Genomic DNA, 15,509 nt, shown 5'->3' with positions numbered 1-15,509 from the left:
GTGGTCTCGGGGGTGCGAAGGAGAATTGGGAATGGACAGACAACTTTAATATGGGGACATCCGTGGTTACGAGATAATCCTAGCCCATTGATCCAAACAGAAATGCCAGAGCAGTTGAGAGAGGCACGGGTTGCAGGATTGATTGATTTACAGACACATACCTGGGATCCACATATTTTATTTGACCTGTTTATTCATGAAGATGTAGAACGAATTAATATGATCCCTGTTAGTCCTGATTACGAGGACTCGTGGTATTGGATGGGTGACCCAAAAGGGGATATATACTATGAAGAATGCCTATAGGCGTATTGTGGGGGACTATGAGAATAACCCCGTGATATTTGATAAATGGGTCTCAATGTGGAAATTGAAAGTACCCCCAAGTGGAAGACTTTCTTGTGGAGAGCCATATGTGATATTTTGCCAAAACCACTAATTTGATTATTAAAAGGGTAGAGGTGGATCCAATATGCCCAATGTGTGGTTTAGATCATGAAGATGTATTACATGTTCTAGTGCTCTGTGAATATTCTACACTTGTTTGGAATATAACACAATTGCCTATTATTAATATTATTGCAGACTCTTTTACATCATGGCTAAAAGAGGCGTTGGCGGTCTTGACGGAGGAACAGACCTGATTGATGGTAGCGGTGTTATACTATATTTGGAGAACCAGAAACTCAGCTGTTTGGAAGGGGTCTATGACGCGGCCTACCCAAGTAGCCCGAGCAGCAGCCGCAGCACTTCAGGCATACGGTGCTGCCCAGGACTACCGCGCGCAGCCGGATGCGGCGTCGGTACCACCAATTGAACCGGGAGATGGGGGTCTGCGGTGTTACGTGGATGCAGGCTTCCGTCACGGAACGGGCGAGGCTACGTATGGCATATTACTAGTAGCGCCGGATGGCTCTTTTGTGGCAGCAAAGAATGGCAAGTTGCCGGTTAGTTTCTCACCACTTATGGCGGAGGCACAGGCGTACAAGGAAGCACTGTCTTAGCTACTTAAACGGAACAACACATCAGTAAGTGTACTCACGGATTGCATGGAGTTGATTACAATTATACGGCACCATCACACGCCGATTTATTCGTACGTTGGGGTCACAATTGACCAATGCAGAACACTTATGTCTTTATTTAATCGTATTACTTTAGATTACAGTTTAATTTACATACGCATACTTTAGCTTCGTTAGCTTTTGCACAGGATCAAGCTATGTACTGGGATGCTATCCCACCGGATGCTATTTCGACTTTGATTCATTAATAGAATCGCATGATTGACCTTAAAAAAAAAAAAAAAAAAAAAAAAAAGTATTCAGGCGGGTCTAGTTTGGATCCAGTTTCTATTCGGACTATCCAAATTAACTGATCTGATCGTAGCGAAACGGATAGGCCTTTCGAAATTTTTTGTAGATAACACTCTTTCCACTCTCCATCTCCAAGCTTCAATTCTGAGAAACAATGGCGACTTCTTCTGCACCTTCTTTCTCATTCTTCTCGTCTTCTACATTTCTCTCCTCTCCTCTCCGCAAAGCTCCTTCTAAGCTCCTGTTCTTGAAATCCCCAAAGCCCAGAGTTTACCGCTCTGCCGCCGTCCGTGCAGAGCAGGCCACACTCCCAATCCTCTCTTTCGACGGCGACCAAGTAGGGTCCACCACCCTTGACATCAAGTCCGCCCCTCCCTACACCGCCCGCGCCGTCGTCCACCGCGGTCTCGTCACCGACCTCCGCAATAAGCGTCGAGGCACGGCCTCTACCCTCACCCGCGCGGAGGTCCGCGGAGGCGGCAAGAAGCCTTACTCACAGAAGAAAACGGGGCGGGCTCGGATGGGGTCTTTCCGTACTCCTCTCCGTCCCGGAGGTGGAGTCGTGTTTGGGCCAAAGCCCCGGGACTGGTCAATTAAGATTAACAAGAAGGAGAAGCGGCTCGCCATTTCCACCGCCCTTGCCAGTGCCGCGGAAAACTGCATCGTCGTCGAGGAATTTAGTGATAAATTCGAAAAACCTAAGACTAAGGAACTCATAGCCCTGATGAAGAGGCTGGGTTTGGACCCGAAAGAGAAATGCATGTTCTTGATGACGGAGGCGTCGGATAATGTGATGCTTTCGGGGCGAAACCTTGGGAAGTTGAAGATGTTGACTCCTCGGACTTTGAATTTGTTCGACATTTTGGATTCTGAGAAGTTAGTGTTTACGAAATCCGCCCTCGAGTTCTTGAATGAGAGGTATGGAAACGATGCCGACTGGGAGAACGATGAGGGTTTGGAGAACGAGGAAGATGAAGAAGAAGAAGAAGGTTAGTTCCTTGCCGATTGTATATCAAAGTTTCTCAAAATTGTCATATTTAGGCTTAAAGTTTTGATTTTTATTTTATTTGCAGGAGCTGAGGCAGATGAAACTGCCAATTCTTCAGATTGATCTGCTTGCTGCTAATATAGTTGTCAGGCTATCCCTGAAATCTTTGTAGATCATTAATTAAGCCAAATGATATATTATTGAAGCTATTTCTGCTTTTACAGCTTACTTTGTTTAGCTCTTATATTCTTTGGCTTTGTCATGTTAATTGAACCCCCTCAGTGTATTTTTGGCTGTTTGAGTTCTTTGAAACTGATTCATAGATTTGCTTGTAAGAATTGCTGGATAGATCAATGCTATGGGATTCATTTATAATGAGCAGTAAATTTCTGTTGTGTGAAATACTAATATATTGCCCCCTCTATGACTCGGGTGTCTTTCCATGCTTGCCTATGAATCTTTGCCTTTCTTTAATTTTATTTTGCTTCCTGGCTGAAATTTTGTGGTGTAGAGTGCAGAAATGCAGGTTTTCCCATTGGCGGAATCTATCTGGTTATAGAGTGAGCAATTGAAGATGAATCATATACCCAAGGAGGTATGCAAAGTTGAACAGAAAGTGATACTTGTATCCTGAATTTCTCTTCAAGCTTCAGACTTCAAGAAGCTGAAACAAAGGATTTCAAACCAGGTTAAAAGAAATACCCTTTTTCCCCGAGTAGAGATTCACTTGGATTTGACAACATTGATTCGGTTCCACTTTTGATTTAGACCTGGCAATCCTAACTATTGTGCTAATTGCTAAAAGAAGGGACCTGGTTCTCTCAACCAGTGAGATCCTCCTATGGTAGTGTTCAATGGAGAGGCATTGGAATATTGGATTGCAACTTTTGGCCCTCCATGCCTCTCTTGATTTACAAGAGCCCACAACCGCTACCCGAAAGTGTGCTGTGAAGCCCACTACAATTAAGTTGCTCATAGCTGACAGGCTCAAACCAAGAAAGTCAATAGACAACTTTCACGGGAAATCGAACTTGGAATCTTGTGGTTACCAAGCCAACTGTCCGACGAACTAACTCGGTTGGGGTTGCCCTTGCCGTACCTCTCTGATATTACTTATTCTGATCAATACTAGAACTTACCTATCACTTGAAGATGGTTTTAAGCCCCACTTTTGGCTTTGTTTGGCACACTTGAAAGCAGAAAGTTAGCTAAAAACTGAAAGCTTAGCTTAATCAATAAACTAGAAGTTGTTAAAATAATGTTCCCAAAATAGAGCCTTTGACTAATCAATGATGCAGGACTGGTTCATAATATTCCTAGACAGTTTGTGCTGTCCCAAACTCCATAACTGCTTTTTGTTTTTTCTTTTCTTTAACAAACAGTATATTAATTCTGTATGGAACTTTAGTGACCTGTAAAAGTAGGTGGATTAAAAATGTAATACATACAGGCATGCTCAAACATATCTCCACTCATTTTTGGTGTTTAAAGGCTATCTTTCTTGTAAAATGGAGTATGAATTCCTTTGTTGGGAGATAGGTTTCTCCTTCAACTTCCTCCTCAAAATACATGTTGGTATCATCTTCAAAAACTCAGAACAGAAGTGATGAGAACATGGCAAGAGAATTGAAATCAAGTCATCAAAATCAGATTTGATGTTACAATGGGAGAATTAAGAACATTTACTAATGATGAGGACATGGAAAGAGAATTGAAAACAAGTCATAAAAATTAGATTTGATGTTACAATGGGAGAATGAAGAAGGACATTGTTGCAGTGAATGACAGCAAATCTTGGCAGGTTGGGTTGGTGCATGTGGGTGACATACTGACATCTAAATCCGCTGCCGCTGCTATGTTCTCCAATGTTCCGAGGGAACTCGATATTGTCACAAATTGGCATATTTGATAAATGACGGATCCGTCAAAATTTTGACGAATCTGTTACTTTAGCGTTTTGTCCAAGGTTAACACGCTAAAGAATGTGTTTGATTATTAAGCGGCCTGGAGCAACGGTTTGCTCCAAACCGCTGAAAATGCAAACGCTGCAGCGTTTGCACTGAGCGTTTTGGAGAAAGGTTTTTCTTTCCCCAAAACACCCCTGTATAAAAAAAATAAAAAAATAAAAAGGTTTGCTGTGTAGGCGTCGTTTCAGCTCCTTGAACGCGAGCCAGTTTGATTGGCTACTGCTTGTCCATCAACGAATAAACAAGTTTAATTTTTAACTTGGAGCCTTGAAGCTCCTTTTACAGGAGACTCAAGGCTCCCATGCTACTGATGTGGGAAAAGTGGCAAAATTAAGTTACTTGCTCCCCTGATGTTTTATTTTAACTATATGCCAAAGTGCAATTATACTCTTAAATTAAGAAAAGTTTCAATTAGACACCTTAACTCTTTAATTTTTATCATTTAACTATTAACTTTTTAAATTTGTGCAATTAGATCAATTTGTAGGTAAGGTTAAAGGTAATAGCATGTAAATTAAAAAAAAATATTAAATAAATAAAAGAAATTCAAAGATTGTCGAAGAAGTCACATAGCTGACAATTTTTTTCCATCCATCCGATCATGCTTTACCCCACACACATGGTGGGTCAGGTGGGGTTCTAGGTAGGTTTTATACATAGAACTCGAATCCAACCCGATCAGCCTCAGGTTTACTTTTTTTTTTTTTTTTTTTTTTTTAAGACCCACAACTATCACCCAAAAAATATAACCCATGCAAGATAGACTCGAGTAGATATTCACAAGACAAATTGAAATTGTCATCCCTATTCATCTGCATTGTCTTTCTTTCTATTTCTATAACAACAATAATAATGTTTTTTTTTTCTTTTTGATTTCACTCATCCTTGTAATAATAATAATAATAATAATAATAATAATAATAATAATAATAATAATAATAATAATAATAAATAAATAAATATTGTAAAAGTAATTTAAGAGTTACGCCGTAGTAAATGAGCACAATATATTTATGTCATTATATGTGTCATTATACATCCAAATAGCTAAAAGTAAATAGCTAATTTATCAAAAACTTTTTTACAACCGACTAATATTATCAGCTAGTCAAACCAACTAACTCAATCAGCTATTAACTATCAAAGTATCAGCTATCTACTATTTTCCAAATACCCTATATATTTTCCCCCTTTCTTCCTAGCCTTTCCCCACCCTTTCCTCTCATACTTTCCAGCTTCTAGTAATTTTGAGGTCAATGAACTCAAAATTTGTAGTAATATTTTAGTGGCTCAACTCATGAAATGCAACACATTGCCAGGATGGGCTCATCACTCCCTTGATCTTATCATGCATAATTTATATTTTACATTTAACTTTTGTCTCATTTACATATATAAAAATTCATAAATTCTTGAGATCTGAATATTCATGGCCGTCACTAATTTTCCTTAGTATGCAACAAAACAATCATACAACTCCCTTACAGGCAATCCCATTATAACAAAATCTACTACTATTGAGCATACATATATAAAGTAGCTACCCTAAGCATAACTCAACTAATCAATCAACCCAGAAGGTTTACTTTGTTAGCAGCAGTAAAGTACAATGAGATTTGAATTAAAAAAAAAAAAAAAAAAAAAAAAAAGAGGTATGACATGTAGTCCATATGGGGCGCATTCTAACTCCCAATTTACACTGTCCAGATTCTGGCATAAAAAACATCTGCCACAACACTTTTAAGTAACTGGGGAGATTGAAAACAATTACTATTGAAATTTCACATGGAAAACCCCATCTATAGATATTTGATCTGAAATCAACCCTTGTAACACAACTTGTTCGCCAAAGAAATGGATTATATACTGGGTATATTACACATGACTGCTCACTAACAAACGAGAGATGTACAAGAAAATTATTTTATAACGTAGGAGAATCTTCTTTTCAAAGCTGAGCTTCACGAAAATATTCCTTCCATATATCGTAATTAGATCTTCTTCAGCCATTTGCCTTTATAACTACAAAGCTGATCATCATGGTAGGTAATAGATATACAAGGAGCTTGATGTCAAGACAAACTCTTTACCGAACTAATACAAGGTGAAAGAGTGAATTCATGCCATGCCCAGTGCCCACCATCGGGTTGAGAATGAAGAGATGAGGCCGATGTGGGTATTCAAAGTGCGTCATTTTATAATATGATTTCATCCTGAACTAGGTTGCAGTGGGAGAACAGATCCCCGCTTACCTCTGATGAAATATGCGAGTTCTGTTGGAGCAACAACCATCTTCAGCCACTTTTGCAGTTCCTCACCTTCTACTTTCTCTTTCTCTGCACCCGTAAATGTTTGTTACTCCCAGAGCTCCTAATATACAGTGATACATGAAAGAGTTGAAAGGATTACCTTCCAAACATGCTCCCAGACCCTCCAAAACAGTAGGATTGGCACGCACAACACAGAGTGCAACTTCAAGTGAAGATTGGAGGAGGGATTTAACTTCTCTTTGAACAAGATCAACAAGATGCCCCTACGATTTGACACACAATCAGTTCTCATTACATATTTGCATAACTAAACCAAAAGATAATAGAGATAGGAGGTAGGGCAGATGTGAACCTGATCCCTTCCCCAAAGTGCAGATCCTGTATCATCCATCCCACCACCAGAAAGAGTTGCCAGTGAAACAGGACCTATTGTCTCATTCAGACCATATTCAGCAATTGCCTTGTACGCCATATCTGTGGCACGACGTATGTCATCAAGTGCGCCAGTAGAAACACGTCCAGAATAAATGACTTCTTCTGCTGCACGCCCTCCAAGAAGAGTGACTAATCGTCCATGTAGTTCATCAACAAAGAGCAAATATCTATCTTCAGTGGTTGGAGGAATGTAAGTAAATCCTAATGCCCCACCAGATCTGGGCAATATGCTTAGTTTCTGTTAAAAAACAAATCATTATAATTGTGTGCCACACTATTTTTGTATTTTGGAATAGTAGTAGTCTAATAACCAAAAAACAACAATACCAAGCTAAATTTCATAAGCGAACTTTTTAAAGCAAAAAAGGGTAGCAAAGCAATGAGGCCGGGCTTTGCTTTAAAGCAAAACCACAAAGCAAAGTCGCATTTTCAGATAAAGCAATGCTTTTCTAAAAAATAACAATTACTCAACTAGTGATGCAAAATGGTATATAAAAAACTTACCACTTTATAGAAGTTAAAATAATTTACATAAAACAAAAATTACAGTTTTATAAAAATTTTAAGAAAATTACAGTTTATATTCAAAGTTTAAAAATAAATTAAAACTTCACTGGGAAAAAAAATTTTAATCAGAAAAACCAAAGTCCGAGACTACTTGACTACTTCACTGGCTGAAACAGAAGAAACCCAGACTATTCTGGAGTCTGGTCAAAATTTGGAAGAAAAAAAACTAATTTCGACTTGCGAGACTGACAGTGAGACAGCAATTTCATTTTCCTGTACTCCTGTCATGTCAAAGGTCAAAGTGAGATAATGATTTCATTGGTGACTGGTGAGGCAGAACCATCAAAGAGACAAAGAGTTGCCAGAGGTGAGGCGGCGACTTTGCGAACCCTAATTTCTGGCAGTGGCGAGCAGTGAGCTGCTCTTTCAAGTCTTAATAGCTTTGAGAAGAGAAGGTCGCGACTTCATGAACCCTATTTCAGGTCTTTTATTTTTATTTTTATCTTATTTGTTGTGCTGACCTACGCGTTGGCTGTGCCTTGTCGCTCTGGCAGGAAGCAGCTGCTTTCTCACACAGCTGCGCCTCACTTAGGCAAGGCGTCAATGCGATTTCCTTTTGCATGCCTCGCGAGCACTTTTAACAAGTTTGTTCATAAGAAATGCTATATTTATTTAAAGCATGCATTCCATAGAGCTGGAAGTATGTCCAACAATATTGAACAAAATTTACCAATAAACCCTCATTTTGACACTCCAAGATGTTCTAAAAATCTCCCAATCAACTCAAAGATGTGAAAGAAATGGACCTCTTGGTGCTAATGTCAGAGACAAAATGCTATGTTCGTCACAACTTAAACTCTCTCCCTCTCCAGACAAGAAATTATATTTTCAACAAGTCAATTTAAATTGTAAATATTTTAACATACATAATACATTGTAGCAAAGGGTGAGAAATAAGTCAAGGAAAGATGTACAGACAAATGACAATCAGTGACAAAATATGTAAGGAACAGTCCTATTTACCTCAACCCGTGGTTGCCCAGTAAGAAGATTTGCAACAGCCGTACCTACTACTGCATGACCCGCTTCATGCCGTGCAACTACTGCTTTCTCATTGCCCTGCAACTTTGCAGTCTTCTTTTCTATCCCCTGTAGCATTAAGAATGGAGTTAATTCATTCACACAGGAACATTAATACTACACAGGCTCAGTGAGTAATGCAAGTTTGACTATTTACTGCATATGGCAAATTTTAACAAGGGAAAAAGTTAAAGAAAATTGGAAAAAGGAGATTGCATCAGCTGGTAAAATGAGAAATCCATGTGACATGACACCCAAAAAAAAATACATGCACAAATAGATAGATGTGTAGTGTTTGTATTAAAAAGAGAGAGAGACCGCAATTGACCGCTCTACTGCATGAATGAAATCAATTTTTTCGACAAGAAGCTTAGTGTTCCTTCCTGCCAATAAAGCAGCCTCATTTACCAAATTTGCAAGGTCTGCCCTGCACAGGATCGAAGAGGGACAAAGATACTCATATTATTTAGAGAGAAATTAAAAATAACAGGAAAGCATAACTCAAAAAATCTGAAGAAAGAATACCCAGTGAAACCAGTTGTCATAGAAGCAATATCACCAAGATCGACATCTTGTGCAAGAGGAAGTTCCTTCTTGGATACATGTACTTTCAAAATAGCTTCTCTTCCAGTCCGATCTGGTGCTTCCACCTTTAATGATTTAGTATATCATTAATAAACTGTTATTGAGGAAAGAGATATATAAAGAAAATTTTAACCAAATATAAAGAAAGCTTGAGGGAATAGATGTACAAACCATGACCACACGATCAAACCTTCCAGGCCGTCGAAGGGCAGGGTCTAACACATCAGAACGATTGGTTGCTCCAAGAACAATCACTGCAGAGTTACTATCAAATCCATCCATCTCCTGCAGTATAAATTTTGAAAGTTCAGCCTTACCTATGTGCCTATGTGTAACCTAGACATGTAAAAAGGTTGACTCAAACACTAAGCCTTACTGTAAGCAGCTGGTTTAATGTCTGCTCTCTTTCATCATTGCTAACAATGCGGAATTTACCATCACGGCTCTTTGCCACAGCATCAATCTGATATCCAGAGAACATGTAACACTATATGTTATGCCCTAGAAATTTGGTATTGATGCACAAAAAATTGTACTACTACTTATCCTTTAATTTATTTGTTTTTTTCTATTTCCTCTTGCTTCATTTTGATCATTTTCAATATAAGGTTTTTGCTTCTGTGAGAATAGGGGAGGGTGTGAAAGGAAAAAAATACCTCATCTATAAAAATTATTGATGGAGCTTCTTTCTTTGCACGGGCAAAAAGGTCCCTGACACGAGATGCCCCCATACCAACATACAGTTCTACAAACTCACTTGCAGAGCAACTGATAAAAGGAACCTCGGCTTCTCCAGCAACAGCTTTCGCTAAAAGTGTCTTACCTGTCCCAGGTAGGCCAACCTGTAAGATAATAAGAACTATGCTCACTACAGATGGTCACAATCAATCATGTGATTATGTGAACAAATGCAACTGTAGAGATAATCCCAAGAAAAGCTCAAGAAAGGTAGAAATGCAGGAAAAAAAAAAAGGGGGGGGGAGAGAGAGAAATTCATCTAAACAATTACACAGACAGGTTTGAGAATCATGACAATCATACTGTTCTTCCCAAAGACTAGTGCATTCAGTTATCCACCAAGAGAGAGAGAGAGAGAGTGTGTGTGAGAATTCCATGATTAAGCAGATTTCTTAATAACAACCACCTTAAGAAATGGATCAATATCCTATCTGACTATCACCAAGCCTATCCAATTTATGTCTACTTCTTGTAGTTTATGATTCAAATAAAGAATGAGTACAGGGAACACTTATGAATCAGAAATGAAATCACAGTCAGAATGAAAACAATTTTTTAAAAGAAATGGACAACACTTGAACAATTTTTTTTAATGAAATGGACAATAAGTAGCTAAAACAACCTACACCAATAACTATGGCAAAGTCAGTCAAAGTGAAGCCTTTAGACACAATATAAGGAGTTTACTCTCTCCATTAATGAACCCAAAATAAAAAGAGAAGAGAAGAAAAGAAACAACCATGGCGCTATTAGGTACACAATTTCCCAAAAGCAATCCCCTATTACATCCTCATTGCTCCTTAATGAGGTTTTTAAGTAACTTCCAAAGAGAGATAATAAACTGCCAGACAATCTTATAAGGTACAGGAAAGGTAAAGGAATTGACAGTTATATTCCACATCAATCAAAATCCATGCTTTTATCCTTACAATGTAAAAATTAAAGTAAATTTCACTTTTAGTCCTCGATTATTGTGGCATCGCCACGTTTTGTGCTACTCTTTTAATTTTGCCACATTATATCCTGACTTTCATTTGCTTTGCCCCATTTAGTCCTTTAAAATTTTTGTCATTCTACCATTCAATAATTATGGCTAATATGTAATTTTATCATTCAATTAAAATAATTTACAAGAGAGGGAGAAAAATTACATGTTGGGCCAAGACGCTTTAATGAAAAAATTACATGTTAGCCCTTTTTATTAAAGGGTGGAATGACAAATTTAAACAGAAGACTAGTTGTGGCAAACAAATAAAAGTCAAGGATGTATGAGGTAAATTAAAAGAGTAGCACTAAATATGGCAATGCCATAATCTATGACTAAAAGTGGAGTTTGCTCTAAAAATTATTTAACTCACCAGAAGAACGCCTCGGGGTGGGCGTGCACCAAGTCGTATATACCTGTCAGGATTCCTGAGAAATTCCTGAGAAGCAGATAAGAAAATCCATCAAATTAATAAGTAATGATTATATAAACAGAATACTAATCAAGGGATACACATTTGCACAGGAAATCTGTGAAAAGTCAAACATACCACTATTTCTTCTAGCTCCTCCTTGGCTTCATCAACACCTGCAACATCAGCAAATGTGACAGTTTCACCTTGCTCGGACACTTTCGCTCCATTAGAACCCCCAGATTTACGGTTCCTGAGCTGACCAGCTGAATGCTGAAAATATGGTGAACTAAATACTCAAAGTCTCAAACCAATTGCAAAAGTTTGTAGCTAATAAATGAAGAAGAGTTATGGTATATACCTGAAAAAAGTTCAAAGGGAACCGATGTAGAAGAACAGCTAGGACAACAACGTGGAAAAGAGCAAACTGGAAACAGATAAAAAGATCACATTTTGCACTATCAAATCAAAAAGACAAAAAGCTTAAGACAAAATGATTTCCAATAAAGCATAAAACTCTTCATCCAAACTAAAGCTTCACATTCCTTATGAAAGTCCCAGCACTGAAAAGAATAACGGCAAACAACCACATTATGAAATTTAAATATATATAAATAAATGGATTTTTTCTCAAATGCCTTTTACTCCCATACCTCTTTCTAAAAATGGAAAAAGTGGAGGTATTTTGATCATATCAACAGAGTTGGGAAAAAAGGGAACATGGAGGTATTTTCATGAGCTAATACGTGTTTTCAATGTTTTTGTTGATTAAGGTGCCACATTTGGATGACTTTTGGAGCCAAGGCTACAACACTCTTTGATGAGTCTAAAATTGGTGCTTTGAATGGTCTTGAACATATAGGCAAATCAATGCAAAAACGGAACAAAAGAGTGAGAAGTTACAAGTCTCGCATAAAATGACGACTGCTTGGTATTTTGATCATATTTCTATGCAGGAAGATCCAATTGAAGTGATTCCAATGCCATTGGATACCCAACTCAAAGAGTTACAACTTCTATGAACACACAAAGCCTAATTATGATGTTATCAAGGTAAAAATAGCTTCAAAAGAAGAGTTACAGTGTAGAGGACCCTTGCAACAGTTAGATAGATTCAAAGAGCCACTTTGCCTCACTGTAGTGAGAATGCCCAGACCTAGATGCAGAATTCTTGTTGGGGTGAGAATGGTTTCAGCAATTTTAAAAAAATTTCCCAACTAGTCCATGGACGAAGCTACAAGATTGACGTTGCATTGTTGGAGAAGAAAACACACCAAAATGCTTCAAATTTGGTCTTCCATCATCTTAAGCATCACAAACGTGATGAAGAAGAGGATAGCATGCCAGCATTGGCAACGAGGGTTCCAATCCTGGAGTTTTCTATTTCTCTCTCTTTCCATATGTTATATTTGAGATGAACAATTTGAAATTGTGTGATTTCTTTATCATTATGAATGGCTAAACTTTAATAGGGAATTGAATTCATAGTGATGTTTATTTATGTAGCTTGTTCTTAATTTGTGAAACTTCATTCTTTCTATTTCTTTTAGTGTTGTGTTTGTGTGATTTAATTTATAAGTACATAGAACCCAATTGTTATAGAATGGACCATGGTTCATCTTGTGGATCCTGGTCCAAAATGACATTCAGATTATGTACTTGTTGTTAACATATTATGTATCGTTAGTTAATAAATTATGTACCTATTATAATTAACATATTATGTACCTTCATTTATTTACAGGGTCCACAATGCAAGGTGAACCCTAGTCCATGGTATAATTTGCCCACAGAACCTTGGCCAAGTTGTATGTGATTCTTGCATGTTATATTGTTATTTGACTAAAAGAGTGGTATATAACATAGGCACCACAAACACACTTAGAAGGCACACTATGAGAGTGGGTGATTATCTAGGGGATTTATATATTGCTAGAGTTTAAAGGGTTAAATTGTGTAAGGCACTACAAGAGTAGGATTTGCATGATTTAATGAATAAATGTGACCATGGGAGTGGCAATGATAATAAAAAGCCATTTTCCACACTTAGGAATTGAAGTATTAGAATCTCAATATTTAGTGGAGCTACCAAATAAACCTCTCACTTGAATTCAATCTATCTCTTTCTTGTTTACTTAATTGCTTGATTATTTAGTTTCTAATTAATTGAATCCCTCAATTACATAGGACTAAATATAATAGGCTTCTATTAACTAGTGTTTGATTTAACCAATCTTGATATCATTACCTATGGGTTTGACACCCTACCACCCTAGGATCACCTTAGGAATTAATTCTAAACTACTACAAGTCTACAACTACATGCACATGTGGGTGCTTGTCAAACATTTTCAGCAAACCATTCCATATAGAGAGATAGATATTACAGGAAAGTTGAACCAATTTATTCCAGATAGAAAAGTTTGTAACAAATGAATGTTGACAATGCATCTAACATTCAAATTCAGTGGCAAATAATCACTTCACATACAACCACACTGTCAGAATGCACTAAGGATCTTAACCAGACTCTGTAGGTGAGCCCTAACCAATTAAGTTGTTACTTCTAGTAAAACAAAGATTCTATAGTGAAAAGTAAACAAGAAAAGGAAATATCCTTCACAAACTCCAATTTATGGTTAATTTGACAACCCTACAGAAAGAAAACTATATAGGTAGGACCTCATGCTTGGTCTCAGATTCTTTGTCCAATTTATATCATATTGGACATAAAGGATAAATTGCTTGGTACTTTACAAGTTCTGTCAGTCAAGCATACTGTCTAAGTGTCCATCTAAATAATACAATCAAAGATCCTAAGTAGAAGCTATAAGCAAGAGAGCACTCACTCAACTTTACAGATAAAAGCAGTCCTGGATGCATCAATGTGAAAGTAATTTTCTTAAAAAGTTGACAGCCAAGAATGTTACCAGTGCTGAGTGCAAGAACCAGCCAGACCGCTTATCCGGTGATCCAAACTCCACATTGTTCTCCAGCATCTTCTCGTAAGGAGTCTTGATATCACCAGGCCTTGTTGTGGTGTACACAATCCTCTTGGTGGGATTCACGCTCCTTAACGACCACTCAGACTCCTGCAGCTTACTGCTTCCACTCCCAGACTCACTCTCCACCACACCACTCATCACTTCATTCTTCAACTTGAACATGATGTGGAATTCATCAACCTCTACCTTCTGAACCTGATTTGAGTTTACCTTCCTCAAGAACTCACTGTACGGAACGCTCACAAATGTAACCGGAGCCATGGGTTCTGACCCAGGCAATGGAATTCCTGGACCGAGCAATCTCATCACGATCATAACTATCCCCAATTGCAAAAACACTCCCACTTCCTGTGCTTGAACTATGGGTTGCCACCGCCATTTTGACCACCACCAGTCCCCTTTCCCTTGACTTTCTTTCCGAGAAGAACCCGAACTTGAACCCGATCCCGACCCTGAAACCGGAGAAGTATTACTTTCCGTCGTAGTAGCTTCGTTTGTATCGTTGGAATCAGTGCCTTGTTCACAAGAACTGTTTGCCCTAACTCTAATCTCCCTATCTCTTAGGTATCTGTTCTTCGAACGGGTCCCCGGAAGTTCCCAATTCACCGAAACCCTAGGTGGAGCTCCTGGCGGCGTAGTATTAACAATCAAACGACTCGAATTCCTCTGTAAACTCCAACACCGACTACAGCAGGCAACGCTCTGCCTGTAAACATACTTGTGATTAAAGTGCCAATTTAACGAAATTTGGGAGTGAATTATGGGCGGGAGACCTTCTACGGCTGCCATTCCAGATGGAGAAAGCAGAGAAAAAGACAACAAAATCGGAGTCGGATAAGAAGTCGTGTATTTTACATATACAGAAGAAGGGATTGAAGAAGAGCAGAGAAATCAGATATGGAGGTCGAGGTCGAGGTTGAGGTCGGGGTTGCCCGGTTTGGTGACCATTGACCGTTAAATAACGCCTAGCAGCTGCAGCGCGTTATCCAATTTTTGGCAAAGACTACACAGTTGTTAGCTGTTACGAAAACAAATACGGAGTAATAATTCTTAGCTCAATTGTTTCGTTTAGTGAGTAGTATTTGAGAGAAGAGATTAAGGTTTGAACTTTGATGGTGACAGTGTTGGAATTATGTTCAATGTGCATATCGGCATTTGGCCTTATCCGTCCGAGTCATCAAATCTTAATCTGTTAATATTATGTGACTGCAAATATATATT

The 15,509-nt window shown here is 38.2% G+C and overlaps 2 protein-coding genes across 4 annotated transcripts; one reads left to right on the top strand and one right to left on the bottom strand.

Annotated features, from left to right (window-relative positions):
- The first annotated feature begins 1,396 nt into the window (after positions 1-1,396).
- LOC109182769 (50S ribosomal protein L4, chloroplastic) lies at positions 1,397-2,679 on the top strand. Of its 2 annotated transcripts, none has more exons than XM_019332955.1 (3): positions 1,397-2,305; positions 2,390-2,423; positions 2,462-2,679. In XM_019332955.1, the coding sequence occupies exons 1-3, from the start codon at positions 1,471-1,473 to the stop codon at positions 2,463-2,465; spliced, it is 873 nt and encodes a 290-aa protein (XP_019188500.1). In that variant the 5' UTR covers positions 1,397-1,470; the 3' UTR covers positions 2,466-2,679. The 2 variants fall into 2 exon arrangements, with proteins under 2 accessions (XP_019188500.1, XP_019188501.1); XM_019332956.1 differs by having other exon boundaries at positions 1,398-2,296.
- Positions 2,680-6,026: 3,347 nt separating this feature from the next.
- LOC109182768 (ATP-dependent zinc metalloprotease FTSH 9, chloroplastic-like) lies at positions 6,027-15,293 on the bottom strand. Of its 2 annotated transcripts, XM_019332953.1 has the most exons (13): positions 14,214-15,293; positions 11,645-11,710; positions 11,422-11,556; positions 11,245-11,310; positions 9,805-9,990; positions 9,525-9,611; positions 9,320-9,433; positions 9,089-9,213; positions 8,882-8,990; positions 8,507-8,632; positions 6,894-7,214; positions 6,681-6,804; positions 6,027-6,607 (listed from the first exon to the last, which is right to left on the bottom strand). In XM_019332953.1, the coding sequence occupies exons 1-13, from the start codon at positions 15,075-15,077 to the stop codon at positions 6,480-6,482; spliced, it is 2,451 nt and encodes an 816-aa protein (XP_019188498.1). In that variant the 5' UTR covers positions 15,078-15,293; the 3' UTR covers positions 6,027-6,479. The 2 variants fall into 2 exon arrangements, with proteins under 2 accessions (XP_019188498.1, XP_019188499.1); XM_019332954.1 differs by lacking the exon at positions 11,645-11,710.
- Between the last annotated feature and the right edge of the window lie 216 nt (positions 15,294-15,509).

This window comes from Ipomoea nil, unplaced genomic scaffold (assembly GCF_001879475.1).
Source record: "Ipomoea nil cultivar Tokyo-kokei standard unplaced genomic scaffold, Asagao_1.1 scaffold1074, whole genome shotgun sequence".
In the NCBI taxonomy this organism is placed as follows: domain Eukaryota; kingdom Viridiplantae; phylum Streptophyta; class Magnoliopsida; order Solanales; family Convolvulaceae; genus Ipomoea; species Ipomoea nil.
Note: the sequence above shows the minus strand (reverse complement) of the source record. Positions and strands in the feature narration are given on the sequence as shown.